This window comes from Arvicola amphibius, chromosome 4, assembly GCF_903992535.2.
Source record: "Arvicola amphibius chromosome 4, mArvAmp1.2, whole genome shotgun sequence".
Taxonomy (NCBI): Eukaryota; Metazoa; Chordata; class Mammalia; order Rodentia; family Cricetidae; genus Arvicola; species Arvicola amphibius.
In genome coordinates, this window is record NC_052050.1 from 26225866 (window position 1) to 26253567 (window position 27702).

General features: G+C 49.2%; 2 protein-coding genes across 3 annotated transcripts in view; both read right to left on the reverse strand.

Moving 5' to 3' along the window:
* Positions 1-3565: 3565 nt before the first annotated feature.
* Positions 3566-10256, reverse strand: Slc35b1 (solute carrier family 35 member B1). 2 transcript variants are annotated; one of them, XM_038328739.2, is made up of 9 exons: positions 9842-10256; positions 9079-9182; positions 8133-8263; positions 7604-7634; positions 6925-7082; positions 5929-6055; positions 4946-5052; positions 4643-4796; positions 3566-3858 (listed from the first exon to the last, which is right to left on the reverse strand). In XM_038328739.2, exons 1-9 carry the CDS (start codon positions 10051-10053, stop codon positions 3806-3808), a joined length of 1077 nt encoding a protein of 358 aa, XP_038184667.1. In that variant the 5' UTR covers positions 10054-10256; the 3' UTR covers positions 3566-3805. The 2 variants fall into 2 exon arrangements, with proteins under 2 accessions (XP_038184667.1, XP_038184668.1); XM_038328740.2 differs by having other exon boundaries at positions 8133-8238; positions 9842-9880.
* A 2232-nt stretch (positions 10257-12488) lies between these two features.
* The window catches only part of Fam117a (family with sequence similarity 117 member A), a 44704-nt gene continuing 29490 nt past the window's right edge, over positions 12489-27702 (reverse strand). The window contains exons 3-8 of the mRNA XM_038328584.1: positions 21742-21837; positions 18913-19023; positions 18355-18489; positions 16512-16713; positions 15224-15374; positions 12489-13632 (exon numbers count right to left, since the gene is read on the reverse strand). Coding sequence (XP_038184512.1) covers positions 13332-13632; positions 15224-15374; positions 16512-16713; positions 18355-18489; positions 18913-19023; positions 21742-21837 — 996 coding nt within the window. The 3' untranslated portion in view covers positions 12489-13331. The remainder of the gene's footprint in view (positions 13633-15223; positions 15375-16511; positions 16714-18354; positions 18490-18912; positions 19024-21741; positions 21838-27702) is intronic.

Sequence of the window (27702 nt, forward strand, 5' to 3'; positions counted from 1 at the left end):
CCACCTCCCAAATGCTGGGATTACAGGCATGGTAAACACGCCCAGCGCTCCCCGCCCCCACTCTTTGAGTCAGGCTCTCATTAACTTGCCCAGGTTGACCTTTAATTTGCTACCTACCTTGGCCTCACAAGTAGCTGAAATTAGAGGCAAATGCCACCGGGCCTGTCTACAGAGAATAACATTTTGTTCAACATCTCCTGCAAGTGAAAACGGAATTTATCATCGAGACAGTGGGATGATTATATTCTCTTTGGAAGAAAATGGATAGCCTTTCCCAATATCTTTTACTTAGAATGCTCTTTTCTGAGCTGTAATGGTGCCGGGCATGGCATTCCACGCCTTGTAATCCTAGCACTTGAGATGAAAAGCCCGGAGTTAGTGTGTGTTTCTTAATTATATGTATGGGTCTGTGTTGTGGTTAATGCACATGAGTGCAAATGCCCTCAGGCAAAAGGTATTGGATCCCTGGCAGCTGGAGTCATGGGTGGTTGTGAGTCACCAACATGGGTACTGGAACCCTGGTCCAGTCATCTGCAAGAGCAGCAAGAGCTCATAACCCCTAAGCCATCTCTCCATCACCTAGACGGGAGTTGAAGTTTAGTACTAACTACATACTGAGGTCGAAGCCACCCTGGGATAGATGAGACTCTGGCTCAAAACATAAAACAAAGCAAAATAAATTAAACCATAATGGCAATAGGGTCTGTGTTTCCGTCTCTATTTTTAAAATTATTTACTGTCAGTCCCCAAGTTCTTTGGAAGTTCTACTAGGAATTTCCAGAGAATCCAAACAGCTGAGATCCACTAGCTCAGTTTACTGCAGACTAAAGAAGTCCCTGACCCAATATAGAAAAACAAATCAGGCTCCCTGCCCCCGCCCCGCCCCACCTGTGTGTTCAACCATCAGCTGATGCACCTTGGTGAATTTTAGGCTTCCCTCCTTCAAATGTGGGAGGCTGCTTCTGGCCCAAGTCTCCCCAGGAGTGCCTTAAGGATAAAATGGCACAGCATAAAGAGCCCTGGGAAAGCAAGAGCATTATAAACATGTGAGCTCACTGTTCCTGAAGACATCTGGTCTGTTTTCAATGGGAAGGGCTGAATGATCCCACAGAGACTGAGGGCAATTTCTCTGCCAGGGCATCTCGGGGAAATGACCAGTTCTGCTTGTAAAACATACCAACTGTTCCCTGACAAGTAGAACCAGCTATTGGAGGCAATGGGCCTCCTGAGGGGTTTCACTTTTCTTCCTTGGAGGGCCCAGGTCCAGAAGACAGCCATAACTGGAGGAGATCCCAAAGACCTACAGCTGGTCACCTAACCTTCTTGGCTCTTAGGTTCTCCTCTCTCCCAAAAACACAGACATGCGTTTGGTGCTCCTTGCAAGTGTGTTACGGGGAGCAAGGGTACAGAATCTGTTCCTTATGCATGATCTACAGTAACACTTAGTACCTGCCTTTCCACATCCTTTAAAAAGCGACATCATTTTTATTTCTATGTTTAATTACAGAATAGCTTTCCTTAAGATTGTACCCCAAATAGCAACTGGGCTACTCTTCCTTGCTGTAGGCCAAAATGGTTTATCAGGAGCCTGAGTACAAAGACCCAAACAGAGAAAGCCGACCTTATGTTTTGACCAAAATAGAGCTAAACACAGCATAGCCCGCAGAAAAAAACACAGGGCTTAGGAAGTCTGCAGGCTGGGTTCCTCCCTTCTGCACATAGCTGAGAATTAACTGCAGAGTAGGACCTTTGATCTTTCGAAACCCGAGGCATCAGGTTTTCCAGGGTTAGCAGATCAACATCACCTGTTTGAACTTGCCTGGCATTTCAGTATCGGGCCTGTTAGAGACCGACATAGGGCTGACTTAGTCAACTCTGGCCTTCTATTCCCGTGCTCCGACAGGTAGCATGCCAGCCGGAACAAGCTGGCGGCTTAATTCTTGAGCAGAACATTGCCTCAGCTGAAAACCATAGTCTCGCCACGTGTTCCCACAGAAACTAACTGGAGACAGCAGACCAGGGGAGAGTGCGAGGCAGCTGAAAACCACCTTTCCTGCTTAGCAGGGAAGCCAACGCTCCAACCTCTCCTGCTTTCAGTTTCACGTGAGTCAAGCCCCACCTTGCCCAGACACCTTCCTGTGTATCACTTGCATTTCTGAGATGTTGTGGTTTGTCTTCCAGCCTCCCTATTAGATTGTAAGCAAGAGGCAAGCACCAGTCTTAGCTGCCACTGAGGCTCCTGCATGCTCACTGGTAGCATTGGAAGTGTCGGATGAGCAGATAGGAATACCCAGGAACTGAACTCCCAGGCACCCAGCTGGCAGGACAAGCTGATCCTATGAGCCATCTCATCTCAAGCTGCTGAAACCAGTCTTGTCTTGGTGACCAGTGCTGGATACTTTCAAGATAGATAAATGGCAGGGAAAACTGATGCTTCTTGTTAGAACAGTAGATACAGATGATGGCCACCTATGGGACCCTAGCCCAGCTGACAGGCTCTCATCCGCAGCCAACCCACAGAACACCCAAGAACTTTGAGTGCAGCAGAGGAAACAACCTTCATGGTGCTGAAAAAACAGGGAGACAGGCAGTAAACGCTACCAAATAGATTTAAAATTTCCCTCAAGGGGAAGGAGTTCAAGAAGAGTCAGCGCATCACGACACCCAGTCCCTAGGGAGCATGAGGAGTGTGACCAGGGCAGGGCTTAAAAGGCTGGGCAGAGGGTGGCAAGGCAGCACTCAGGAAAGAGGCCAGGCTCCCATCTGGAGAGCCAAGGGGCGGGGGCTGGAACAGATGGAAGGAAAGTTGCAGCTGGTGGCAATGCACTTTCATGTGTAAAGTTTGGTACTTGGAGGATTGCGATCCAGCTCTGAAGGCAGCAGTGGGCAGGTGGCTCTGCTCCATGCTCCTCCTTCTCCCCCCCCCCATTACCACCCAGAGCACTTGACAGCTGCTCTGAACCAGGACTCAGCCACCCTGCCTTCCGCCAACATCCCTTTCAACAGGCAGAAGCTGGCATGGTGACACCTTGGCAAGCCAGAATGGCAGAGGACTGAGATGCTTCAGCTGAAGGGGGCAGGGGAGCAGGAGGGACGAATCCATGCTCCCCAGAGGGGGCCAGGTGGACTGAGCACAGAAGGAAGGAGGGAGGGGGTCAGGAAAAACATGTTCAGGGACCTTGGAAACACGTTCATGATTCATGCACAGGTTCTCGGTGAAGTCTGGCTGAGGGGGTGCAGCAGGAACAAGAGAAAAGCCAGTGGATTCTGAGGTCCTGGCCCATTTCAACCTCTAGGTGTTCCTTGAAAACACACCTTTCATTTTTTTGGTGACTCTACTCATTTGCTGCCATGCTTTGAAGTGATTTTACATCCTCTGGCTCAAACAGCCAGCCACCTGTCTCAGCATATTTAGAGCTCGCCCGTGGGAACAGAGGCTGCTGGCACAACCCTGCCAACTCCCAGAGCTCCCCCTGCTCATACACACTTCTGTGCACTTCATGGGGGAGCCTTAGCACCCAGCCTTGCCAAACCCAGCCCAGAGAGCAGCAGTAGGGTCTCCAGCTTGCCTTTGTTCTCTTTATTTGTGCTAGACTGTACAAAACCAGAAATTAGCAAACTGTCTTGTTAAACCCCAAGTGCTTTGTTTAGAAGATTCGATCTTGCTTCCTTTGATTTATTTTATTTTTTTTTAATAAAAAGATTGGAACCCAGTCCCTTATTGTGACTGAGTCCATTTTCCCAATATGTCACTGCTGGAGATAATAATTTAAGTGTCTCTGGAGTGGGGGAAGCCTCGCTCTTCCTAGTGGGAGGTTTTCTTTGCTCCTTTCCCAAACTTGGCATCAAGACCGAGACCTATGGAAAGAAGAGAAGCTGCTTAAACTTCATAGGAGGACATGAAGCCTGCCAGCCTAGCTTCCCAAAGGTGAGCTTTAGACACAACAAACTTTGTCTCACTCTGTAGCTCTGGCTGTCCTATAACTCACTATGTAGACCAAGCTGGCCTCAAACTCACAGAAGTCTCTCTGCCTCTGCCTCAGAGTGCTAGGATGAAAGGCATGCACCACTTTGCCCAGCTTTAGGTACAACAAACTTTGGAAGACTAATTTTATGTAGCTTCTTCAAAGACAACAGAATGATAACAAATGAAAAGAAAAACCACCAAGATACTGGTAACACACACATACCAATACCAAAACAAAAATCAAAACTTCCCAGTTATTTCTTTCAACTCTCATATAGTATCATAGGTTGGCAGGGAAGTAAATATCAAACTCTGTCCCACTCAGGATCTTGAAAGTTCATGTCACTAAAGGATACCACTAAGATGGAATGCAGAGGAGGAGGACAGATTAGAAACAATGCTTCCTTTTCTCCTTTACAAAAATTTTCTTTAAAGTAACAAGATAAGCCAGGCAGTGGTGGCGCACGCCTTTAATCCTAGCACTTGGGAAGCAGAAGCAGGCAGATGTCTGTGAGTTCGAGGCCAGCCTGGTCTACACAGCTAGTTCCAGGACAAGCTCCAAAGCTACACAGAGAAACCCTGCCTCAAAAATAAATAAATAAATAAATAAGAAAGTAAGTCTACAATTTTCCCTCTGTAGCCCTCTTAGAGGCACTTGCTGTGGGTAGAACTCACCCAGAAATACCAGCACAGTGCCCACCCACTGCATGGAGCTGATGGGGTTGGCAAAGAAGATCACAGAAGCCAAGATGGTGAAGAACTTCCGTGTTGTGGTGATGATGGAGCATGTCAGAGGACCAAAGTACACAACCGTCATGAAGATAAAGCTCTGGAAAGAGAAAGGTGTGTGAGACTCCTGAGCAGATTCCATGAGAGATACAACAGGCACCAGGGCTGGCTGGGCCACCCTCTTCTCCTAGCTAGTCTTCCGGGCTGGCCCAGGAGGGAAGTTAAATTTGCCTCCTCCAAAGAACTCACCTGACCCAGGGCACTGGTCAGGCCAAAGAGCAGGATGTTATAGATGATGGTCGGGTACCTCTCAGCAAAGCTTAAGAACTCCCAGAGCTCTCCAGTGAACAGGATCCCTAAAAAATTCAGGAGGTAGACAGCTCATCTTATGCTTTCCCATACACCTGCATGCAGGGTGCTTAAATACCATGAGGGAGGCTGAGCGAGGAACCATATGTAGAGTTTATTCTGGCCCAGTTTGCATCTTTCTCAAATTTTTACCTAGTTACAGACATTAACTTGATTTTCCAAGAAAGGCTTACTTTTCCTAAAGCAATTGACGTTGGGTATGTTTGGCTTGTGCCTGTAATCTCCGAACTCAGAAAACTGAGGCAGGAGGATTGTGAGTTCTAGACTAGTCTGAACTACAGAGTGAGAAATGTCTCAGAAAACAAAAACAAAACCAGCAATTTAAAAGCAGAGATCCTTAGCTGCTGCACAGTGACCTCTAGGTCTCCAGCTCAAGGACACCCCTGGAACAGGTCCCCTCCAGCTACCAATAGTCTTCTCCATTAACCCCATCATGCTACATGAGAAATACCTTCTTCACGTGCTCAGATTTGAGAGGTTAGAAACCACTGATTCCAAATCAAAGGATCCATACATGAACTCCATTCAGGGTACTACTAAGTTGGCAAGCGCCATACTGTATGTCTTATTTGTTTTATTAGAAAGAATGTTCCTAGATACCTATGTGTGTTCTAACACTTAGCTTCTCATGACATCTAGCACATGTCTGCCCCTATCGTGTCGGACTCAGGGAGCAGAGGGACATTGCCAGCCCAGGTCTTTCCAGGAAGGTCTCTCAAGGGTTGGACAGAAGGGCATGTTGGAACCAAGTCAGGCCCTTGGCCTGCACAAAGTTAGCAACTGGCAGCAGAACCAGGGATAAAGGGATGAGAGCAGTCTGCCCTCTGGTGATCTGTGCAGAGAACAGCAGAATGGCTCCTTACCAGCACCGAGCAGCAATGTGGACCAAAGGTTGATGTTCAACATCATGTGGTTGGAACCTGTTTGGTAATGAGCCCGCATGTGGTCCTGGGAAACACCTGTCAGTCCATCCAGGGTCAGAGACAAGAGCTAGGGAAGGAAAGGGAGCAGCTGGCAATGAGGTGGCCAGCAGGGCCCCTTCCTAACCCAGGACACAAGACCTTCCCCTAAGGCACTTCAAAAAGCTCCTGCCCTAAGACAGAGTCTCAGAACTAAAGTTGCCTGTGGTCAGGTGTAGGGGGTAGAGAGAGACCATGCGAGCTGCCCTTCTGGCAGGCACTGGACTGACAGACTAACTGCATCACAATGGACTGAAATCCGCCATTTCTCAGTGACGAAGCCAACAAACTGGTGCACAGGAACTGGAACAGGCCACAGCGAGCAGGCCTCCTCCTGCAGGGTGCCTCTCTGCTCAGTAAGAACTAACTCGAGATCTGACTTCCTGGCCTGGACTGCCACTGATCCTGACTTCCACTTACGCATGCGACAACAGGCAAGTGACTCAGCCTCTCCTCAATTTCACTAGTAAAATGGAGATAACACTACCCGTGTTAGGAGGCGGTTATAAAAGTTAATCAATGAAAATGGGAAGCATGTGGGACAGGGTCCAACACTCAACGATAGCGCCTATTGATTTGAGTCTGGCTTCCACATTGCCTGAAAACCTAGAGGCACATGCCACTCCTTCCTTCTTGGCTCTTGGGTCTCTCTGAGCTCACACCAGAATCTAAGCACAGACCCCAGAGCACTCTTCTCCAGAAGAGTTTGCTTAAGCTACAGCTAAATATTTCAGCCACTTTACTGTGGTCATAGCAGAGCCAGAGTCCTTGCAGCAAAGACCAGCAACAGGAGTCAAGGGACAACACACCCTCCCTTGGCTTCCTTCCTGCCTGCCTCAGCTGGGGCTGTCCTTGCTGGAATCTGCTAGAAAAGGCAGCCTTCCCGAAAGGACTGCATACCAGAAGCAGCTCTCCAAAGCCGACTGTGTGCTCTTCTACCCCAACCATCTTCTTAGGTTTGTACATGAAGAGAGCCACACCGGCCACAATTAGCAACACACACAGGTACTTGGCCAGAGGGTACTTCTTCTTCAGGAGGGTCACCCCAAGGAGCATAACTACAGGGGAAACACAAACAAGAACAGCGACAATTCAAGCATCCACTGTTGTCAGCGAACCCCAATACCCTCCTCCTGAGAGTCATGTCACGAGGAGGGAGAAAAGAGGGTGAGAATTGGGAGGGGTATCAGGCTGGCGGCCAGATAAAGATGATTGAGCAACAGGCTTGAATATTCAATAAGGTGGAGGAAGGCAGAGGACAAAAGTCCAGGACGCAAGTGGGCAAGGACCAAGAGAAAGAGGAGGCACTAAAAGGAAGAAACTGAGGCCCAAATGGGACTCAGGGTGGGAGAGGACAGTGAAGCACAGGGGCACCACAATGGCTGAGGACACAGAGCAGGCAAGGTCAGCTTCTGGCCCCCACGCAGTCTGTGTACACCACAGGAAGCAACAGACGAAAGAAAAATCACTAGAGAGATCTATGCCGGGATGGTAAAACCCAAAGGGACTCAGAGCTCTCAGGGAGAGAGGGGGAAGAGTGAGCACAGAACATAGAGACCGGACCAGCTTCTTTGCTTACCTGGGATTGGCTTACAGGATTTACCGAGGACCTGAAATGAAAGTGAGCAAGTAATTTCTGAGCGCCTGTGATGTGCCAGGAATTAGAGCAGAGCAGGTGCTACATTAAGGGATATTAGCACTGGACCTCTATCAGAGAACTTGGCCTCAAAAAGCAGTCCTATCATGGCCAAATCCATACCATATCCCAATTCTATGGTCCTACATTCTCCACTCTTAGACTGTTTTTTTCTCTCTCACCCCGCCTCTCTCAACTATAGCTGAAGATGATCTTGAACCTCCGATTCTGATCCTCCAGCCTCTACCTCCCAAGTGCTGGGATTGTATGCATGTGACACGATGCCTGGCTCATGCAGTGTTGGGGATGTAACCCAGGTCTTCATGCAGGCTAAGCAAGCTCTACCAACTGAGCTACATCCTTAGGCCTGTAGGATTGTTTCTTTCTTATTTAAATCACAGACTTGAGGAAAGACCCCTTAGTCTTGTCCACACAATTTTGAGCCGACTCTCATCTCACCCTGAGATTTCACCTGAGTTGGATAGTTGACAAACTGTAGTGCTGAGTTGCTGGAGACCATGGCACCCACATAGGAGACAGAGCAGGCAGCATAGAGCCAGGTCCGAGTACGATCCACCCTGGCAGTGTCAAAAAACTGGATCACTGGGAGAAGACAAAAATAAAACAAAAACAAACAAAACATACAAGAGAAACCCGGTGGGGCAAGGATGGACCATTAAGCAAAAGTTGAGGCCATATGAAAGGAACTTGTCTGTCAAGCAAGACAGCTATTTCTGTCTTCTTAAGCTGGGAAATCTCTGAAAATTATTCATCTCTCCAGTTTCCCTTACGCTTAACAAGACCACATGCAGAGTGGAGGCAGAGATTCACTGAATCCCTAGAAAGGATGGCTTAACTCTGCCAATAGGTTTCAAGGAACAAAGACATGTTTGAAGCTGTCAAACAAAGCAAAGTCAAAGGGATAAAGGGAAAAATGTTCTCTAAGTATTTTCAATGGGGACTTAGAACACAGACGACCCAGTCATTTCTGACTCAAAAGTTGGTATAATTTAGAGACCTAATTTTTTTTGAGACCTAATATTTTAATCTCATTTCACAGTCATTAGTTTTACAGACTGCAGAGAGGTTGTTTAAACACTCCAAGAGTACGGAGGTAGGGAAAACTTAGATTTTATTTTTTTTTTAAATGTTTATTTATTTATTATGTATACAATACTCTATCTTGTGTGTATGTCTGCAGGCCAGAAGAGGGAACCAGACCCCATTACAGATGGTTGTGAGCCACCATGTGGTTACTGGGAATCGAACTCAGGACCTTTGGAAGAGCAGGCAATGCTCTTAACCTCTGAGCCATTTCTCCAGCCCAAAAACTTAGATTTTAAAGATGGATCCACGTCTAATACCCAGAATATAGGGGAAAGGAGGGTGCACCGAACAAATTACTATGAGGTACTCACAGATCTTGGCAAACATAGCATTGATCACACACTGGATGAAAACCAAAGTTAAGGCAAAGGTGAACGTCTCCTGTTTGGGTGCTTCCCCATACTTTCCTCTTGTTCTAAGATGAAATGCAAGAAAAAGAGACAGGAGAAATCAGTATGTGTCACTCGGTGTCATCAGGTATTCTCAGAGCCATTGAGGGTTTTGGAAATATCATGCTTTTGTGGCTGCAGCGAGAGTTGGTAAGAATCATTGAGTTTATTTACCCAAAGGGGCTGATTTGATTTAAACCTAGAAACTTGATAGGCCAACCTACTGATATCATAAGCTAAGTAAAGGATATCCGTAAAGAATTACAGGTAGGGGCAACAAGGAAAGTTAGATAGCGGGATAAAAGTATCCCCAGTAGGAAAGCAAGACCGAGAGCAAAAAGATTAGCGGTCTGCAAGCACCTGAGCGTTCAATAAAAGACCTGGGTCTCAGGTCACGGAACACTCTTGGGTAATCAATAAAGGCAAAAAACATCTAAAGGAAGAAGAAGAATCGCATCTCAAAACTCCGGAGGCCGTCCCTTTAATTTTAGAATTACAAGGATGCTCAGCCGCCAATGCATAATAGCAGAGTGCAAAAAGAGGTCAGAGGGCCGAGCCGGAAAAGAGGAAAACCTATAACAGACACAGGAAGCTTGAGGGCCGGGCCGTAAAGTGGGCGGTGGGCACTGGACGCCGGCCCTGGCTGGGGGCTATTAGCAGTCCTGCCCCGCAAGGGTGCACTCACATCTTCTCCTGTAGGATCCCATAGTAGAAATAGCAGACAAAGACACCCAAGAAGCAGAGCGGCAGGCGCAGCCGGTCAGGCACCAGGGATCTGCTCGCGGCCATGAGACGCACCGACGAGTCGGCCGGAGACCCGCTCAGAGCAGGTGGCGGTAGCGGCGGCGAAGGCGAAAGCTCCAGGCGGACATCGCCGGCCGGCGGCAGGGGCCTCATAGGAGCTGCGTGCGACCGCTGTCTCGTAGGACTCAGGAGCCACCTTCAGAACTGCCAGCTCACAGATGCCGAGAAGGAAATGCCTCCCGCCCCGGCAGCAACATTCTAGGAAAGAAGGCAGGTCATGAAACCTTGACTCCATTCCTGGTGGCCGAGAAAGCCCTCCATATTGAGGTTAATGCCTCATCCCCTCTAGATTTTCCGATCAGGCAACGCTAAGGACACCTACAACCTGGAGCTTGGCGGGGAGGCCTAGGCGATAACCCGGCGTATAGTGATGACGCATAAATATGTGGACGTTATCAATTGGCTATGCCGAGTGAAAATAGACGGATGGGCGGAGAAAGAGGCGGTGAGGCCAGGAAAGTGAATCAAAAGCCTTCTTTTGCGGTCAGCTGTCAGGCCTCAGCTGGGTCCTAACGCCAAGGACTCTTCATAGAGCCATAGCGCCCTCTAGCCGCTGCCCAGCGTCAGCGACTCCAACCCGGTCTATGGGGCATTCAAGGCCAGGCTGAGGGATGTGGGTCCTCTGACACTTCATCAGGCTTCCAAGGCAGGAGGCCTGTGGGGCAGGCTCCGTGATCAATCAGGGCTCTTGTCACTTAAAGGCAACACAGCGATGTTACTTAAATTCCGAGCCAGTTTTCTCACTCTGTAAACTAGGGGTAATTAGTAATAACCACCCTGTCACCCTTTGAATGCTCTGAGGATTAAATGAGCTACGGTTTACCAAAGTGTTTTATAAACTGTAAAGTGCTCTGTGCAAGTTTGAGGTATTATTAGTCATCACAAATTCTCAACTCCAATCGTACTTCCTCACCTCTTGGAGGTGCAAATTTCAAGTATATTGAATTTTTTTCTTTTTAAAGACAGGATTTCGTGTAGTTCAGGCTGCTCTCGAACTTGCTATGTAGGAGAATGACCTGGAACTCACAATCCTTTCTTCTCCAGCACCCAAGTACTTAAGTGAAGTTTTTTCAAGGACTTCCAGCTCTCCAGTGAAGCAACTCCTCAGATACACACCCCTTCCCATTATTGGGATTATCCTTGGACTCCTCCCCAATCCAATGATTGGGTCTCCACCTGCTCAACCAGAACTGCCAAAGCAAGACTAACCACAAAGCCCCGAACCCCCCACCTATTACCGGTCCAATTCACAGGCAGCCCATGGACCTCCGGCCTGCTTTTCTCTTTTAGCAGCCTGGCTCCTTTGGCACAGCTTCAGGCAAAGGAAGGAAAGGCCAGGCAGCACCACACCCATCACTGGGGACCTGAGTCACTAAGGCTTTGGGGAGAAGCCAGACATCTTTCAGGGCTAGGAGTTCTAAGAGGAGATAGGGTCTGTCCCTTGCCTAGTGTCTCCTTTTGGGAAGAGGAATTCCCACACATTTACTCTTGCCTTTTGGCTCACTGCCGAATGGCAGATACTTCTAGGGAACCAAATGGTAACTGGGTGAGTTTTGGGTTCCATTTCTGCCTCTTTAATTCACCACCTGGGACCTCAAACAATTCACTTGACCTGGGTTGAGTTTCCCCGGTAGAAATCATGGCAATATAGTAACCAGCAGGAGAGCTCTAGAAAGCACAAGCTGTGGAGAAGTGATCGGGGTTCCAATTCTTATTCTCCAACTTGGTATGGTCTTTTTGGAAAAAGCTATTCAATCTTTTTTACCTTCCTTCACTCATAGAGTGGCGCTGCTACTTATTTCTCTCATCTAACAGTGTCATATTTCCAATGACATTTCAGTTAAAGCCCCTACCAAACCAATGGATAGTAGTTGGGAGAGCCTGGCCTAGGAGTCTGACCTGAGGTCTTCTGAGACAGATATAACTGCACCCATTAGGGTAAACTTTCCACTCAATAGAATGTGGATGCCCTTTGCTGAAACAGAATGCTGGTATGGCAATCCCCTTTCCTCAAGTGTCTTGGCGCTTACAGTGCAGCCACGAGAGGCTATGGAAGGACAAGAAGAGTTTCTGTGTCCCATCCAAGGCTGTGCACTATGCCTTGGGTACTCAGAGACATAGCATGGAAGCTAAAACCTTAACGCTGTCTTAGCTGCATGCATGTCACTCCCTGGTCTCATTTCCCTGCCAGAGAACCTGCAATGCCAAACTATCTCCCTTTAGTTTCCCTTGTGTTCTTGCTTATGTCCACTGGCCTCAGGAGCCTTTTCAGACTCTCGTTAGCCCCTTCCTTAGTGAGTCCCGTATCACTTTCAGGACACACCATGCTCTCCATTCTAGACAAGACTTCATGCGTCTCCCGTGAGTGTGTTTTTGTGAAGACTCTAGCAAAGCCTATCCTTAGAGCAACTAGACCATGATGTGTTAAACGGAGGGAGGCTCCTTCTCTTGAAGACCGGTTGGAGTGACAGACAGCGCCGTCCATTCCGGCACACTCCTCCCATTCCAGGCATTCAGAAAACCCAAACTGCTGGAGTACTTATTTATTTGGTCTATTAACATCAAGATCTGCAAAAAACAACTTCTAAACACAAGATAAGAAAACTTGAACATTAACATTCTTCAGTTTTGTGTAAGCTCTGCAGTACAGAAAATATACAAACTTCAAATAGCTGCAAAAATAGTGTCTTTGGGAGAAAATAGAGTTTCTACATCGATACAAGAAAAATAGGCATTTTTCTAATCCACCCCAACCCTGGGGCAAGTAGAGGGTATGGAGCCACCATGTGCCACCTGCGGAATGCCAGCTCTCCCTCTTCCCACTGTGCACTTGGGGCTGGGATGCTGCTTAAGACAATCTTTAGTCAGGGTAAAAGTGAGATGAAAATCTCATGGTCCCCCTGCCAACAGCTGAATTGGTCAAGTGTTCTGGCCCTGAGGACCACTTTGGTCAGCGCCTCTAGGAGGGAGGCGTCAGGTCTGATCTCCTCTGTCTCTAGAGGTGGGGCTTAAGGAAGTCTGTGGCATGTCCCTCTCTCACTCACAGACAGCTTGTTCCATAACAAGAGCCTTCCGTAAGTCATCTGAACTCACACTCTGGGCTAGAAGACTCAAGACCTCCTAGCAAGTGAGGGAAGCCGCAGGTACACAAGTGTAAGTTGTGAGCTGCCTAGCTGCTAGTGGAGAAGGTAAGTCTCCTCCCTTTGGAGGGGCTGATGTCCACCAAAGGACCTGGGGCTTTGACACAATAAATGAAAGTGCTCAAAGGCCAAGAGGGAAGGGCTCCTCCATCCCCAACTTGGGAAGCTAATGAGGAGCTTGCCACCAAGGCACTGGTCTCCATGGTAAAAGTGTGTGCAGGGGTGGGGAGCTCAGACTACCAAGGAGCTCTGGAAAAGCACGGACTCTTCTGATGGTGGGGTGCGCTGCCATGGCTCAAATGGCAGTGAGGAGGCCTTGGAAGCTTCTGGATCCTTCCGAGGTGGTGCCCTGGGACTGGCAGGAGGAAGAGGAGAGCCAGGGTTGGAAGGGCAGTTCCGGAAGATGAAGCCCATGCTGGGGAAGAGGGGCTTGATCAAGCTGACAGGGCAGAAGGCTGAGCCGGTCGGGTTGAAATGGACTTTGTTCTTGTCAGGACAGGAAGTCAAGAAGGCCAAGTCAGGACCTGGGGACCTGAAGGATGGAGAGAGACACAGACACATAAGTGCACAGAAAAACAGCAATGGGCACCCTGGGAGCTGGGTCCCTGTTCAGAGAGGACAGTAACCTCAACAAAATCTGAAAAGCTCTGCCACTTTTCAGGCCCCTCAGGGCTCATTGCTGCTGTAGTGGGTTTTGCCTGAAGCAGGGCTCCTAGCCTTAGCCCTATTGACACCTGGGGTTGAATAATTCCCTGTTGCAGGGACCATGGTAGAGAGGCACTGCCATACATGTCACAGGACACTTAACAGCATGCCTGTACCAACCAGACATCAGCAGGATCATGTCTCTTTCCTAGTTATGACAACTGAAAATGCATCTAGGGCTAGGGGTGAATCTGCAGGGCCTGGGTTCTAGTCCCCAATATAGCAATCTATACATATAAGGCATTTCTCAGCAGGAAAACTGGTAAGATGAAGGAAGCCCAGGAGCTCTTAGGGAATGACTGATCAACACCACCTTCCTTAAGGGGCTAATGCAGAGTGGGAAGCTGGATGAGATGACTGTGGGACCGCCTCTCGCTTCATGCTGTGACGTCACGTGGACCAGCCAAAGCCTCACTTCCATCCATGTTCACAGTGTGGAATGAGGGAAGCTCGAAGAGCCCAGCCTGCGTAAGCTAAGGAAGGAAGCCTCTTCTCTCCACGGTGCCTCAGAGGACCACCAGGCAGAGTGGGAACAGCAGCAAAGACTGCTGACAGTGGTTCTTTTCCAGAACGCCTACCACTATGGGTTCTCTTCTCCCTCAGTTGAGATACAAATGGTGCCCTCAATGCCCGAAACCCAGACCTAGCCAAATCTTTACTCCCACACCATGACTAAACTTCCTGGCTGCTATCGAAACCACAGCTTCCAGTGTGAATCTGCCCAAACGAATAGAAAGCTGCAGGAGGAAATAGAGCAAGCTTTCCCAGACCAGCAAAGGGGACTGGAGTAGCCTCTGGAATGGTCATACTCAAACCAGCACAGATGGTAAAGAAATCAGTGAATGGCTTCGGAACCATCCAATATGATTTGAGAATATTCTAAAGCTCTTTCTTGCAAGAATTAGATTTCTTTCTGGAAGTTTACAACACTAGAACTGAACAGCCAACCAGGGGGTAAAAAAGTACTGGCATGTTTGTTTATTCTCTTTCATTCATTCATACTCTGTTGGCCTATCTGCCTGCCCCCTGGCCCCGCTCTCTCTCTCTCTCTCTCTCTGATTATGGTCTAGCAAGTCCTTACACTTTCCCCAGAGATGGTTAAAAAAAAATAGAAGGAACAAAAAGCTTAGGTTTCAGATCTCTTTCCCTTCCAGCTCCTGCTGTGCTTCTGGCTGGCATGTGGGCAGAAAGCAGGTTTCTATGGAGATAATGATAAGCAAAGATTTAAGTGCTCAGAGTAGGTAATGTCAACAAGTTTGATCATGGAAAATCTGCGAGGCTGATAGTCTGATGCTGACAGCACCTCTAGACTGGAAAGAGTGGAGACTGAAGAAGGACCTGTCAGGTGGGATAACACGGGCTTACCCTCCATGCTGTCCCTCCCTCCCTCCCATGCCCATTCCATGGGATGTACTCACGTGGCCTCCTCAAACACACGCACTCTCTCACAGCCTTCTGGGGGCTCCCGTTTGAAGACATAGCTGTGATTGGGCCGAGGAGAGGCAGCAAAGGCAAGGACTGGAGATGGACTGCCATCTTCTAGGAAGGCTGGGTGGCCTGGAGAGGAGGCTACAAACACCACAGGGTTGAGTCAAGAGGGAGAGAGGAAAGCCTCCACTTTCCTAAGCTCCAGCCTTCCATGCGAAGGGGCCACATAGCTCTGCTATTTGGCATTTTTCATACTCTGCCATTGAGGATGGGGGTGTGGCTCAGCTGTAGAACACTTACAAAGGAGTAGGAGGCCATGGGTTCTATTCCCAGTACCAAAGAGGACAAACGTTGCTGAATTGATGGGAAAAGATTCCTTTCAATCCTGTATTCCCAGGAGCCAAGAGAGTGCCTGGATCTCTGACATGAAGGAAACTGCCTGCCGTCCCTCCGGCTTCTCCTGGAAGCAGTGCCCTGCCTGAGGAACACGGTAGCTTCATCCTGTCTGCATTTTGGAAACGCTATTTCCTCCTCGTAGAGAGTCCTCCCACATTAACTCCAAGCGGCAACCTTGACTCTACCCCACTCGGAGGATAAAATTTCTCTCACTTTCCGTCCTGTAACTGCACTTTGCCTAGGCTGCAAATATTGACTTTATCTGTGTTTCTCTTACATTTATTCCTCCTCATTCTGTGCTCTGTTTATTTCCCTGTGAATATTGTTAGATCGTACCCTTGGCTAGTCTACCTCATGGGGTTAGTGTGAGCAGTGAGTCAGATGGTGGGGGCAACAGTACTTTCTAACATACGGTGTTAGTAGAATTCCTGTCTTATATTCTAAGTAGACAACCAAGGTGTGCATGGGAGAAACTAGGGATTCAGAGCCAGAAAGTTGAGATGTCAGTCTGAGTCAAACATTCAGGATGCTGAATAAGAGACTGCATTGTTTTATCTAATTTATAACTGCCTTGAAGTTCTTGCTGGATATGAGTCAAGGGGTCCCTTGAATGGAGATGCACTGACTTTCTACCTTGAACCTCACCCAAATAACAGGGATAGGAAAGGCTGCTCTTTTGGGTTAGAGACTTTATAATAGAAACCAGGAGTCAGAATGCTGTAGGGCCATTATTATCCCAGGTAGAGTGTGCAGAACAATGACTCACAAAGACACTGATTGGTTCATAATAATGTCAGGCCTGGAACTGTTCAGAGAAAAGACCAATGGAGCCCCCTTTCTATGGCCCAGAGCCAGCTCTAGTGCCTTGGCTTCATGAATTACCTTTGTCACTGGGGATGGATGTCAGTTCCTCAGTGGCACCCCGGCTGGCCTCACGGCTGGCCTGGCCAGGAGGCTGGGGGGATGCCAGTGGCACAGAGGGAGAGCTGGTCATATTGCCTGGCTCCAGGAGTAGGAGGGGATGGTCACAGCTGTTATTCTGTGGAGGAGCTGGGGCACGGTGCCCATCAGGGACCTCAAGTATCTGATGAGGAAGGAGAAGAGACTCAATCGGGGGCCTTCTCAGCCTGTGACATCACAGCGACACCCCAGGAGACTCCCTGCACCTTCTCTCTTAGCCTCAAGGATAAAAGACTGTCATTTTCAAGTCATTTGTTCCCTGACCTACCTCCAGTCTAGGACAAACTCTGTTTCTCCCAGAGCACTTTGTTCTTTCCTTGAGGCTTGTTAGTCCAATGTACAGTGACGTTCATTTGTGTGATGTGATCAGTGACCCTCTGTGTACGAGTCTCTTGGACACAAAGTTGATTGATACACAGGGTGACATAAGAGGGGCAAGGTACCAGAACAGCGCACATGCTATAAGCCACTGCAGAATAAATGTGCAGATGGTTATCATACAAACATCGAATACCTATCTCCCTCCTTTTTAAACATCTGATGGCATCTGGACTCCCAGCGAACGAGTTGTGTGCATGTGTTTGAGGGCATATGACATCCTACATATATCCAATTTAAAAGGCAGCCAGAAGTCAGGTGTGGTGGTTCATGCCTTTAATGCCAGCACTTGATAGGCAGAGAAGCAGGTGATTTCTGTGAGTTTAAGATCAGCCTGGCCTACATAGTGTCTCAAAAAACTAAAAAATATTAAGTAAAATAAAAATCAGCCAGCGGGTAATTAACAAACTGAGGCCTGTACCCATCAGAATTACATTCATATTGCCCAACTGCCGTTCCGTAATTGAACTGTGTCAGTATAAAAGTGTGCCCAAGATTGCAAAGGAGGTAGCTGGTCTGCAGGATGGGGGTCAGGCTGTAGATGTCACCCGGGCATGAAAGACTGATCAATGCATGTCACCAGTAGAGACAGAGGGATGGAAGCGGTGACTGTGAGCGAGGTGGCACGAGCTGGGGCACATGTGGGTGAGGGTGCCCAGGCCTCAGGGACGGGTGCGCTGACGGTTTCCTCCTAGCTAGGGCCCTCTCTATGCTCATTTGTCATAGTTGATCTCGACTGTCAATCTCTGGGTGTGTCTGTGAGGCATTCCTTAAATTTGGTTAACTGAGGTGGGAAGATCCACCATAAATGCGCATATGGCACCATTCCCCAGGCAGGGGTCCCAGACTGAAGAAAAAGTAAACTCAAACAGAACACAAGCGTTCATTGCTCTCTGCTTCCTGGCCATAGATGTAATGTGAGCTACACAGTGAGATCCTGATGGGAAAAACATTAAATAATAAATAACTACAGCTGGTAGGTAAATAACAAACTGAGGCCTACACTGAGTATACTCAGCCCCTAATTGAACTGTGTCAGTATAAGAACTGACACAGAACAGAACTGTCAGTCATACCCTCTTGTTGCCATGGCTTCCCGAGCCTATGAGGAACCCGAAAGAAGCATTTCCTTCCTTCACTGTTTTGTCAGATGTCTGTCACAGCAAAGGTAGATAACTGGCACGCCTGTCCCCACCACGAGGCCTTCCCTAGCGACACCCTCCTACTCCCGCCGTTCTTGTGCTGAAGTCCATTTGCGTACTTCCGGAAGGTGGGTGTTTACAGGTCATTGCTAACAGAGCTACAGCCTGAGAGGCCCAAAGAGTGACACTGTCACCTGCCCTCGTGCAGGTGCAGCCTGCCAGTACACTCGGCAGCCACCACTCACCCTCAGCAGCTCCTCTTCACCCTGCTCCTTCACAAATGCCTCTTCCAGCTCCTGGTTGAGCCCTTCTAGACTTCTGTGCAGGCAAGGGCTGAGTCGCAGGACAGGAGATCCTGGGGGAAAGCTGGGAAGGGATGCCTAAGCAGAGACAAATGAAGCAGTCACATCAAGTCCCCACCAAGTCCCAGGCAGTTTCCAGTTATGACCAGGGGTGATGATCATAGCTTTCTTCTTAACCTTTTCTCTACGTTGGGCGGTGGGGGTTGGGTGGGGGGCTGGAATAGCTGTAAATTGCAACAAACACATTCAGAGGGGCTTTCTCCAGGAGCGGAGTTTTGAGGCATCTAGGGGATGCTGTTAGTGTCGTTGCCTTAATTGCACGTGATTGGGGTAGAGGAAAAGGGCGCTAAGAACAGTGAGAGGCCCTTCCAATGCAACTTCTGACCACAACACATTCATGTGGCTCAGTGCTACAAGGCTGGAGAGAACTCTGCACTCTGCACACTCTGCCTGCCAACAAGGAAGACCAAGGGGGCCTGGTGGTCAGGGGAGACAGCATACCCTCACAGCTCCCCGTACAGCGTGGTCCCCTTGGACAGGGGAGCTCCGTTCCTTCTCCTTCCCACTGCGGCTCAGTTTGGTCCTCTGCAGCTGTTGCTTCAACTTGGTGATCTAGCAGCCAGAGACGGAGGAGAAAGGAGGTGAAGCAAAGGCAAAGTATACTGGTTCCTTCCCCTAGTTGAAGCCCCTACCCATGAAGATACAAGAAAGGGACAGGGAGGTCAAGTTTTTAATTTCAAAACAGATCAGTGGTGCGAAATCTCATGACAATCAGCTCCTCAACTAAGCTGGATACCCTGCTTCTAGACTTGATTTTTTTTAATTGCCATGCATCCCCCTAGGTGAATCAGTCTCCAGACAGAAAACATCTAACATCATGGTTATGGATTGTAAGGGACACTCTTCCACTGAGATCATAGGATAGGTATGGTAGCACACGCCTTTAATTCCAGCACTTGGGAGGCAGAAGCTGGTAGATCTCTATGAGTTCCAAGCCAGCATGGTCTACAGAGTTTCAGGACAGCCTGGCCTACATAGCAAGCTCCAGAACAGTTGGCAGTATGTAGAAAGACTCTGTCTCAAAAAATAAAAACAAAAACTGGCAATGGGTGGTCTCTGTTTTTCTATTTTTAAGAACCCTTTCCAGGAGGCTGGAGAGATGGCTTAGTGATTAAGAGCACTTGCCACTCGCTGCTCATGCTGTGGACCCGAGTTCAGTTCCTAGCAACCAAATGGTGGCTCACAACCATCTGTAACTTAGATTCCAGGGGACCCAATGCCCTCTTCTGAATGCTGTGGGCGTCAGTCATGCATGTGGTACATAGACATACATGCAGGCAAAACATTCATACATATAAAATAAATTTAAAATTTTTGTAAATGTTTTCAAATGTTTATTTTTAATTGTGTGTATGTGTGGGAATGTGTGTGCATGTGAGTGCAGGTGCTCATGGAGACCAGAAGCCCTGGATGCCCCTGGTGCTGGAGTTACACGGAGGTGGCTGTGAGCTGTCTGAAATGGGTGTTGGGAATTAAACTCTGGTCCTTTGCAAGAGCAATGCATGATCTTAACTGCTGAGCTATCTCTCCAAACCGGCTGTTTTTCTTTTCTCTTTCACTAAGACAAGGTATCATTCTGTATAGTGTAGACTGACTCTGAGCTCACAACAATCTTCCTGCCTTAGCCTCCTGAGTGTTGGAACTTTAGGCATGTGCCTCCATGCCTGGTTGAAAGTGGCATTCTGAGGGTCAATAATAATTTCTCAAATGATATTCTCAAGTATCCTAAAGGCTTTGAGACCAGAGAGGTTGGCAATCCAACCCTTCCCCTCATTTAAAAGTAAACTACACTATAGAAAGATAAGTTCTCTAGAAGAAGGACCACATTTCATCTGGACTCCCAGGCTCTATAACACTACAGGGTATCACTAATGCTGTTTACGGTCATGGAGGAAAAAGTCTACTGTAATCCCAGCACTTGGAAGGCTGAATCAGAATTTTTAGTTTGAGGTCAGCCTAGGCCTGTATTATCCTGCCCTCTCCCCCACCAAAAAAAAAAAAAAAAAAAAAAAAAAAAAAAAAAAAAAAAAAAAAAAAAAAACCCTAAACCAAACAAATTAGCCCACAAACACTTTTGAATATGATTCCTATTAGACTTGTAATTCTGGGCTTTGAAACCCTGAGCAGGATGCAGGGTTTGAATATGAATGGGAGGGAACCTGATGGAATTCAGAAGGTATATCTGCTGTCCACTGTCTTAAAAGTAACAATGACAGTCAAGAAGAAACCGCTTTGTTAAGTTACTGTTTTAGATTTATCTAGTTTATCTGTATGAGTGCTTTGCCTGATATCCACAGAGGTTAAAAGAGGGCACTGCATTCTCCCCAAACTGGAGTTACTGGTGGCTGTGTGTGGCTACGTGGACACTGGGAATAGAACTAGGGTCCTTGGAAAGAACTCTTAAGCTCTGAGCCATCGCTCCAGCCCCTCGGACATGTTTTGTAATTACCCTGGTGGGGACTGAACCTAGGCTAAGCAGCGTTCTGGGCTGTATCTCCCAGCCCAAGAATGTGCTTTTCGACTTGTACTGTGGATCAACCAGACCATGAAGACCATGACTCCCCACCCTTCCTGTGCAGAATTTGTTTACTCTGCCATTCAAGGCTTTGAGAACATTTTACATTTCCACTTGGCCTTGGGCTTGCGATCCAGTCACTTTCCGTTTTCTCAGTGTTCTAAGCATCAAGGAGAGCAGAAACAGCTTCCCTCTGAATGGAGCAGGGATGAGTCCTGGAAAGTTGACCTTTTCTTTGGAGCTGCCACATGACACTTGAGGTGGAGCTGGGTTAGCAGCCTTGGAATTCCAGCCTATGGTTTTCTCTCTCAGTCTCAATGCCTCGAGCCCTCCTGGGGCAGAGGAGGGCCAAGACAAAGCATTCAGGATCTCAGAATTATTTTTTCTCTTCTCTTAAAAGAAAACTAAGCAGATGATTAAGTAGTAAATGAGGCTGGGAGCTCCTGGTTCCCAGGGGCTTGTTCCTTGCCTTCCTTCAGTCTCTGAATCACTTATCAGGGTCCAACCTCAATGTGACTAAGGCAAACAACTCTCCCAGTCTGGGTGCTAGAACCATCAGCAGCCACTGGCTGGGTTTTCTCTAGCAAGAGGGTCTGTGATCCTACAACCAAGCCAACGGAAGGTTGGGAGTCAGTGGAAGAGCCATTCCCTCAGAAGGAGGCTGGCAGGAGGCAGAGAGACTGCAGTGTAGCTATCCTCATGGAGAACTGTCCCATGGTGCCAGGAGACAGAGGTTGTGGAGAGAGGGCACTTACCTCTTTTCGATGGTCAGTGCTGCCCCAGGACGCTGATCGCTTGTGCATGCAGAAGCTGGCCCGCTCACCTTCCGGCTCTTGCCAGGATAGGGGTGTCTGTAGAAAGGCATGCAGTAAGACAGACAGCTCTGCGGGCAGGAAGCAGTCAGGCAGTTTCCTGGGTAGAGGTGGTGGCCTATGAAACCTTCTCACATCTGTTCATCAGCCTTACGGACACACCCAGCCTGCTTTATTCTTCCAGGCAAGGAAAGCCATGGGCATGGCCTCATCTCAATTTTCACTCTCCAGGAAACCTTCCCTAAGGCCCAACAGTGCCGGCCCCTCTCTCTTTTATTGTGTGTTTGGTACTAGGGATGAAACCCAGCGTCTTGCATATGCTAGGCAAGCGGTAGCACTGAGCTACACCCTCAGCCTTCCCATATCACTTTCTTTCATGTGTTACACTCCCAGTCAGTCTGCGTATATCCCAGTGGTGGGGCCAAGTACTGTCCCACTCCCAAGCAGCTTCAAAAGAGCCCTGCATCCTTTATTCTCATCCACTGTGTGCACAGCCAAGGCCAAGTGCATGGGAGTTCATCAAAAACAAGTCATCAGACAGGATTCCAAGAGGAACCAGGAGAAAGGTCTCCCTGGGTACCTCTGGATGGAGTAGGTAGCAACTGTGTAACATGGAGCCTTCAGCTTATTTCATCACCCAGAGGGAGTGTCAGGGACTCCAAAGGCCTCCTGAACAAGCAAGGAAAAGACAGTTTCAAAAAATGGAGCCAGAACTCTGAATGGCCTGTTCATGCCCATTCCCCACGGGCCTTCTTTGCTCCCCATGGGAAGGACTTTCCGTTTGCTGCCTTCCTTTCTCTCCTGCATGAAGGCAGGGGATCCAAGACGGTGGTGGAGGAGCCCCTACTAAAGGAGGAAGCTATTGGCTTCAAGCATGGCGCTCAAGAGGAAGGCCCAGATCCCCTCCCCATGACCAACATCCTACTTCCATTCCAGGAGAGGGGCCAAGGGGTGTGCCCCAGTGGGACCAGCTCCTCTCTGACTACTGTGCACAGGCTGCCAAAGCCCAGGGCCTGGGAACCAGCTCCTCTAAGAGATCTGCTGACCTCCCCCAGGAGGCTGCTGCACACAGAGAGGGGGAGGATGGGGGAAAATAAGACTCCTCACCACCCAACAGCTGCTAAGACGAGCTCACAGGGCAGTCTGAGCCAGGGCTGCCTTGTGCAACAGCTGCATGCAGAGAAGCCACTGCAGATGGAGCCTCTGGCCCTTCCTGTCTGCAGCTGCCCATAAGCAGGACCTTTACCAGGGCTATGTATCACAGCCAGGGTAGGACAACTGGCATCACCAGGGAACACATCCTCAGGCCCATTGCCATCATTCTTCCTTTATGAACAGGGAAGCCAGGAATGCAGGCAGGTACCCCATAGCCCTCAGGTGAGGCTAGCTCTTACAAACCTGGGAACCAAGTAGCTGATGATCTCCCTCCAAATGTTCATGTCTCTCTAAACCAGGGTGTGAGCCCTCAGAAGAGCAACACGGCCAACAGGGAAGACATGGCCCATTTCTCCCTCGCTTGCTAAGACTCTGCAGATGCCTGCACGCCCACCTTTCCTAGGACGCCTACGCCAAGCTTGCAGATCAGCAGTGCTGCTGGTACAACTGAGTCCCACACCTCCTTCACCCCTGGAAAAGGAGCAAAGAGCACGGAGGAGGGGTGGCAAACCAGAGGACGAGGCTCAGTCCTTGCCTCTGAGAAGCAGGTGGTGGAAGAAGGGGAACACCCTGGGTCAGCTTGCACCTGGCTACTAACACCTCTTCAAATGCTCCAGCTCCCTGCTCCTAGGAGATGGGGAGGAGTCGGAGGGAAGTGTGGACTGCCACAGGAGCGGAGGAAGGATACCAAAACCATGGCGGTTGGGATCTCCTCTCCTCATCCGTTTCTCACCTCTCTCTCTCCTCGGCAACCCCGTTCCACCAACTACCGCCCGCTCTGTGCAGATGTAATATTAAGGGCATCACTTTATCTCAGCATCTATCGCCTGCCCAAGGGGATCATCGCCCCACTCTTCCTCCCAGGTGCTCTCTGTCTTGCCCAGGTGAACACATCTCTCTTCTCACCCACTGGTCTATAAACCTCTTCCCATTTAAGGTGGTGTGCCTGACAGCCATTCCCAGCCTTGCCAGAGTGTCCTTTTGTGAGAAGGGCTGAAGGAACTGGTATATGCTGAGAGGATAAGGCAATGTGACCACTACTGCAGAGACCAGAGCAAGGTGCTCTAAGTTAAGACAGCCACTGGGAGCTAGAAGAGCCAAGGAGATGCCCCAAGAGCATGACATCCTGAGCCAGATGTTGTGCCCCTGCATATAAGTATCGTGCGCCTGCATACAGTACCAACACTTGGGAGGCTGAGGCTGCAGGACTGCAATTTTCAAGGCCAGCCTGGGCTACAGAATGAGTTCAAGGCCAACCTGGGTTCCTAGTAATGACCCTACCACAAAAAGTAAAAGAAAAAAATGGCTTCTGAGAGATTGGACCTGCCAATACTTTCATGTTGAGTCACTGCAACTGAACTCGGAGACTTCTGGAATCCAAAACTCTGAGAGAATACACATCTGTTGTCCTAAGCCATGAAGCCTGAGGTAGCTGTTAAGCAGCCTGAGGAACCTAACACAGCAGGTTTGCCCAGCTTCCAAGCTGCTTCCAGGCTGGTGTGAGTACTGTCAAGCCTGGCTTGTATCATGGCCTAGCTTCCTGACTCGCTAACTGCAGTGAGTATGTCAAGTGGGGGAACTGTGCCTCTGGTTGTTCAGAAACAAAGGTCTAGATCATGGTCTCTTTGGGGGAACAGTAAAGTCACAGCTAAGACCCATCTCAAGGAGGTCGGCAGGTAGGGTCAGGCCAAACTGGAGCAGCAGGTGTAAATGGTCATTCTAGCCCCTTTGTATAAAGGCGAGTCTGGGCATCAAAGATTAAAAAAAAAAGTCAAGCCTTTCAGGGGACTCCTGCACGAGAATGGACTTACTCCACACCCTGGCTAAGGGAGCTACTGAGTGAGGAGTAAACTATGCTCACCATGAGTGGAGCAGCCAGCTGTGCAGCTGCTCAAACTGGACAGGCAGAGGTAGAATATGAATGCCTTGCCAGGGATTGGAAGATTCCAGGGCAACATGTGGAAGGACAGATTGGGCATGGAGGTGGAAGATGGCTTCCCAAGGAGCTAACAGAGCAACGAAAGGAAGGGGGATGGAACCCTCCACACTGGAATGTCTTTCTTGGCCTCCAAATCAGCTAAGTTTCTAGCTGGAGGTCATGACCTGAAGGGGAAGAGTCCAGGCTCCCAATGTCCCCAGTGCCTTGGCTCCTGAGCACATTCTTACTGCAGAGCTGGGTCGGGTCTTAAGAAGATTACCCACTGCTACCTATTGGAAGTAAAGAGCAGCGTGGGACCTGGCTGGAGAGAGATGGCTGGTCAGAAGCCACATGACGAGCTCAATTCAGCAAGCCAGTCCCTTAGGATTCGGGCTAAACAAAAAGTCTCTGGGGGTGGTCCACTGGCCAGCACTCTGGCTGCACGCGGCCAAAGCCACCATTTCTAACTCAACAATGACTAGACGACCCTCAGATTTTCCATCGTGGCTCCATTTTCAAGCATTTGCTATACTGCAGTCAAACCATGTACTGAACCACTGGTCCTGGTCGCTAGTTTGGAAAACAGGCTCTGTGCCCAAGTCCTCACACCCACAAAGAAAAACAGTTTTTAAAGGCATGTGACGGTCACACTGAATTATGTGCCATCAGCGAGCACCAAGGCAATAGCTCAGGGAAAGGGAGGACCCCACACCCCCACCCCTGGCACCACAGGCAAGGAAAGAAAGAAAGAAGTCCTCTCCAACCAGTAAGCTGTCTCCACCTCTGGTCTTTGGGATGCTCTGTAAAGCTGTCTGTTAAGGACTTAGGCTTCCCCGCTCCCAAGGATAAGTTAGAGCTCTATGCGGGGAGGGAGAATCACAAAGGCTTTCTGTCTTACCAATTAATGAAGCAGAAATGGGGATGGAAAGAAGCAGAGTGTGGGTGGAGCCAGGCAGGGCTGGTACCCAAGGTCCCTTCTGTGGGCAGGATGCCACCAGCTGGAGAATTTTGCTCAGACAGTCATCCCAGCTGTGGTAAGCCCACCTCCCCGCCTCAGGAAAGTACAAGGCTTACATGCTTTGCACAGCAAGAAGGGAGAGGGGTGACCACAGCCACTGGCATGTGCTGCTATCGCTGGCCCTGGCCTGGGCCAGCCACTAGAAGAGACCAACCCAAAGCACTTGGTGGCCAGCTCTGGGTTACCAAATGACTTGGGGGAAGGGTGGGCCATAGAGAAGAAAACACACTCAAATAAACCCAGGCCATTCTGAAAACCTCTTCTCAGACACAGGACTTCCCACAGAAAATGGAGATGCCACAGGGGTGGGGCTGGGGGAGTAACTTTCCACTCCTTCCTGGCCCTGATCTCAGGAAGATAATGCTGGTGGCTGTTCACACCTTTCACATTGTTCCTGCAGGCGCGAAACATGCTGGGCTGGAAAGAGAGCTCAGGAGTAGAGCACACGGACCCTAGCATGGGCAGGCCCTGGATTCTATCCTCAGCACTGCAAAAGACACAAGCCGCAAAGCAGAGGACCCCTCCCCAGCTGTCAATCACACCCCTTCACCTTCCTAGGGTAGCTGTTTCCCCAAGTAAGACCCTCCCCTATCCCATTTGTTCCTCTTGCCTCAAATATGTGAGGAACCTAGCTACTGCTGCCCGACGATGGGCTTCTTACTTGACCGAGGGCACAGAATGTGGCCAGGGGTTGAAGACAACGTTGCCATAGACACAAGTGCCGAGTGCATTTAATCGTCTTCCGCCTTAAGCAGAGGCCTGGAGTACACAGTACACCCAGCTTTCTAATGGCAGATGTTCTGCGTCTGGGACCTAGCTCTGACACTGACTTGGAATGAGCAAGGCCCCTGGTCTCTCTAGGGGTTTCTGGGAAGGTACTGCTTAGCCTCAGGCATAACTAAAAAGCATGTCCCCAGGAGCGTTGGGTAAGATATGGTCTCCAACACAAGGCGTTTAGGCACCTAAAAGAACAGTAACAAGTACCCACCAGTTAACTGAATGAAACAGACCATGAAATGCTGCACTGTTAGTTAGGAGAGAAAGGGCCCAAGCGAGGGGAAGGGTGGGAATGGCTGGCTTGCTCAAAGCACCTGGGAAAGGTCTGACATCCACCATTCCTAATGGCTGCAACACTTTTAATGCACTCAGAATGTGGCTCAGTGGTGAGTACTAGTCCTCACCTTGGGCTCTATCTCCCGCATCACAGAACTAAATAACTAACTAACTAACTACGTAAGCTTTCAAAGACCTCTTAAAAGACCTAGCCTAGTGTCCCTCCTCCTCTTTTCCTTTCCCCACACTTCCTGAAAATTTCTTCTTCATTCATCCTTTCTGGGTGATCTCTTGCTGTTTAGAAGGAAGTACAACGTCTTCTGGGGAGATGGCAATTGAGCCGAAGGCTTTCATAGCATAACGCCAGTGCTAAAAATGGCAGCTTGTGCCAGGCTAGGGGCCTCGAGCAGGAATTTGAGTGAAGCCCAAAGCCTAGAAGCAGCAAATTCCCTGAAGAGCAGGGCTGGAAGATGGGCAGAACGCACACTTGAGGTTGGATGCTCACGCTGATCAGAATTCTCCCACCTCTTGCCTGCAGCCACAATATTGACAGGTTGCTAAGAGTTCCTCGAGGGCTGGAGCCCATCCCGGAGAAGAAGAAAGCTGGAGGGCCGGGCCTTGCCAGACCCATGGAGGCACATCGCTGACCTCTGTCTTGCTGTGGCAAGAAGCCCAGACTTGTTATATAAAAGATCTGGCCTGCAGCTGGAGCTGAAGCAAAAACACGCAGTTGAGAACCCAGGCCACTCCACTTGGCCAG

What these genes read in the sequence shown, in the direction of transcription:
- Slc35b1 (XM_038328739.2), bottom strand. Translation starts at nt 10,053, where the DNA reads ATGAGGCCCCTGCCGCCGGCCGGCGATGTCCGCCTGGAGCTTTCGCCT. An exon ending in GGGATCCTACAGGAGAAGAT is followed by an intron (nt 9,183 to 9,841) that starts GTGAGTGCACCC and finishes ATTTCATCTTAG; the next exon opens with AACAAGAGGAAAGTATGGGG. An exon ending in CACTGTGCTGGTATTTCTGG is followed by an intron (nt 3,859 to 4,642) that starts GTGAGTTCTACC and finishes TTCTTTCCATAG; the next exon opens with GTCTCGGTCTTGATGCCAAG.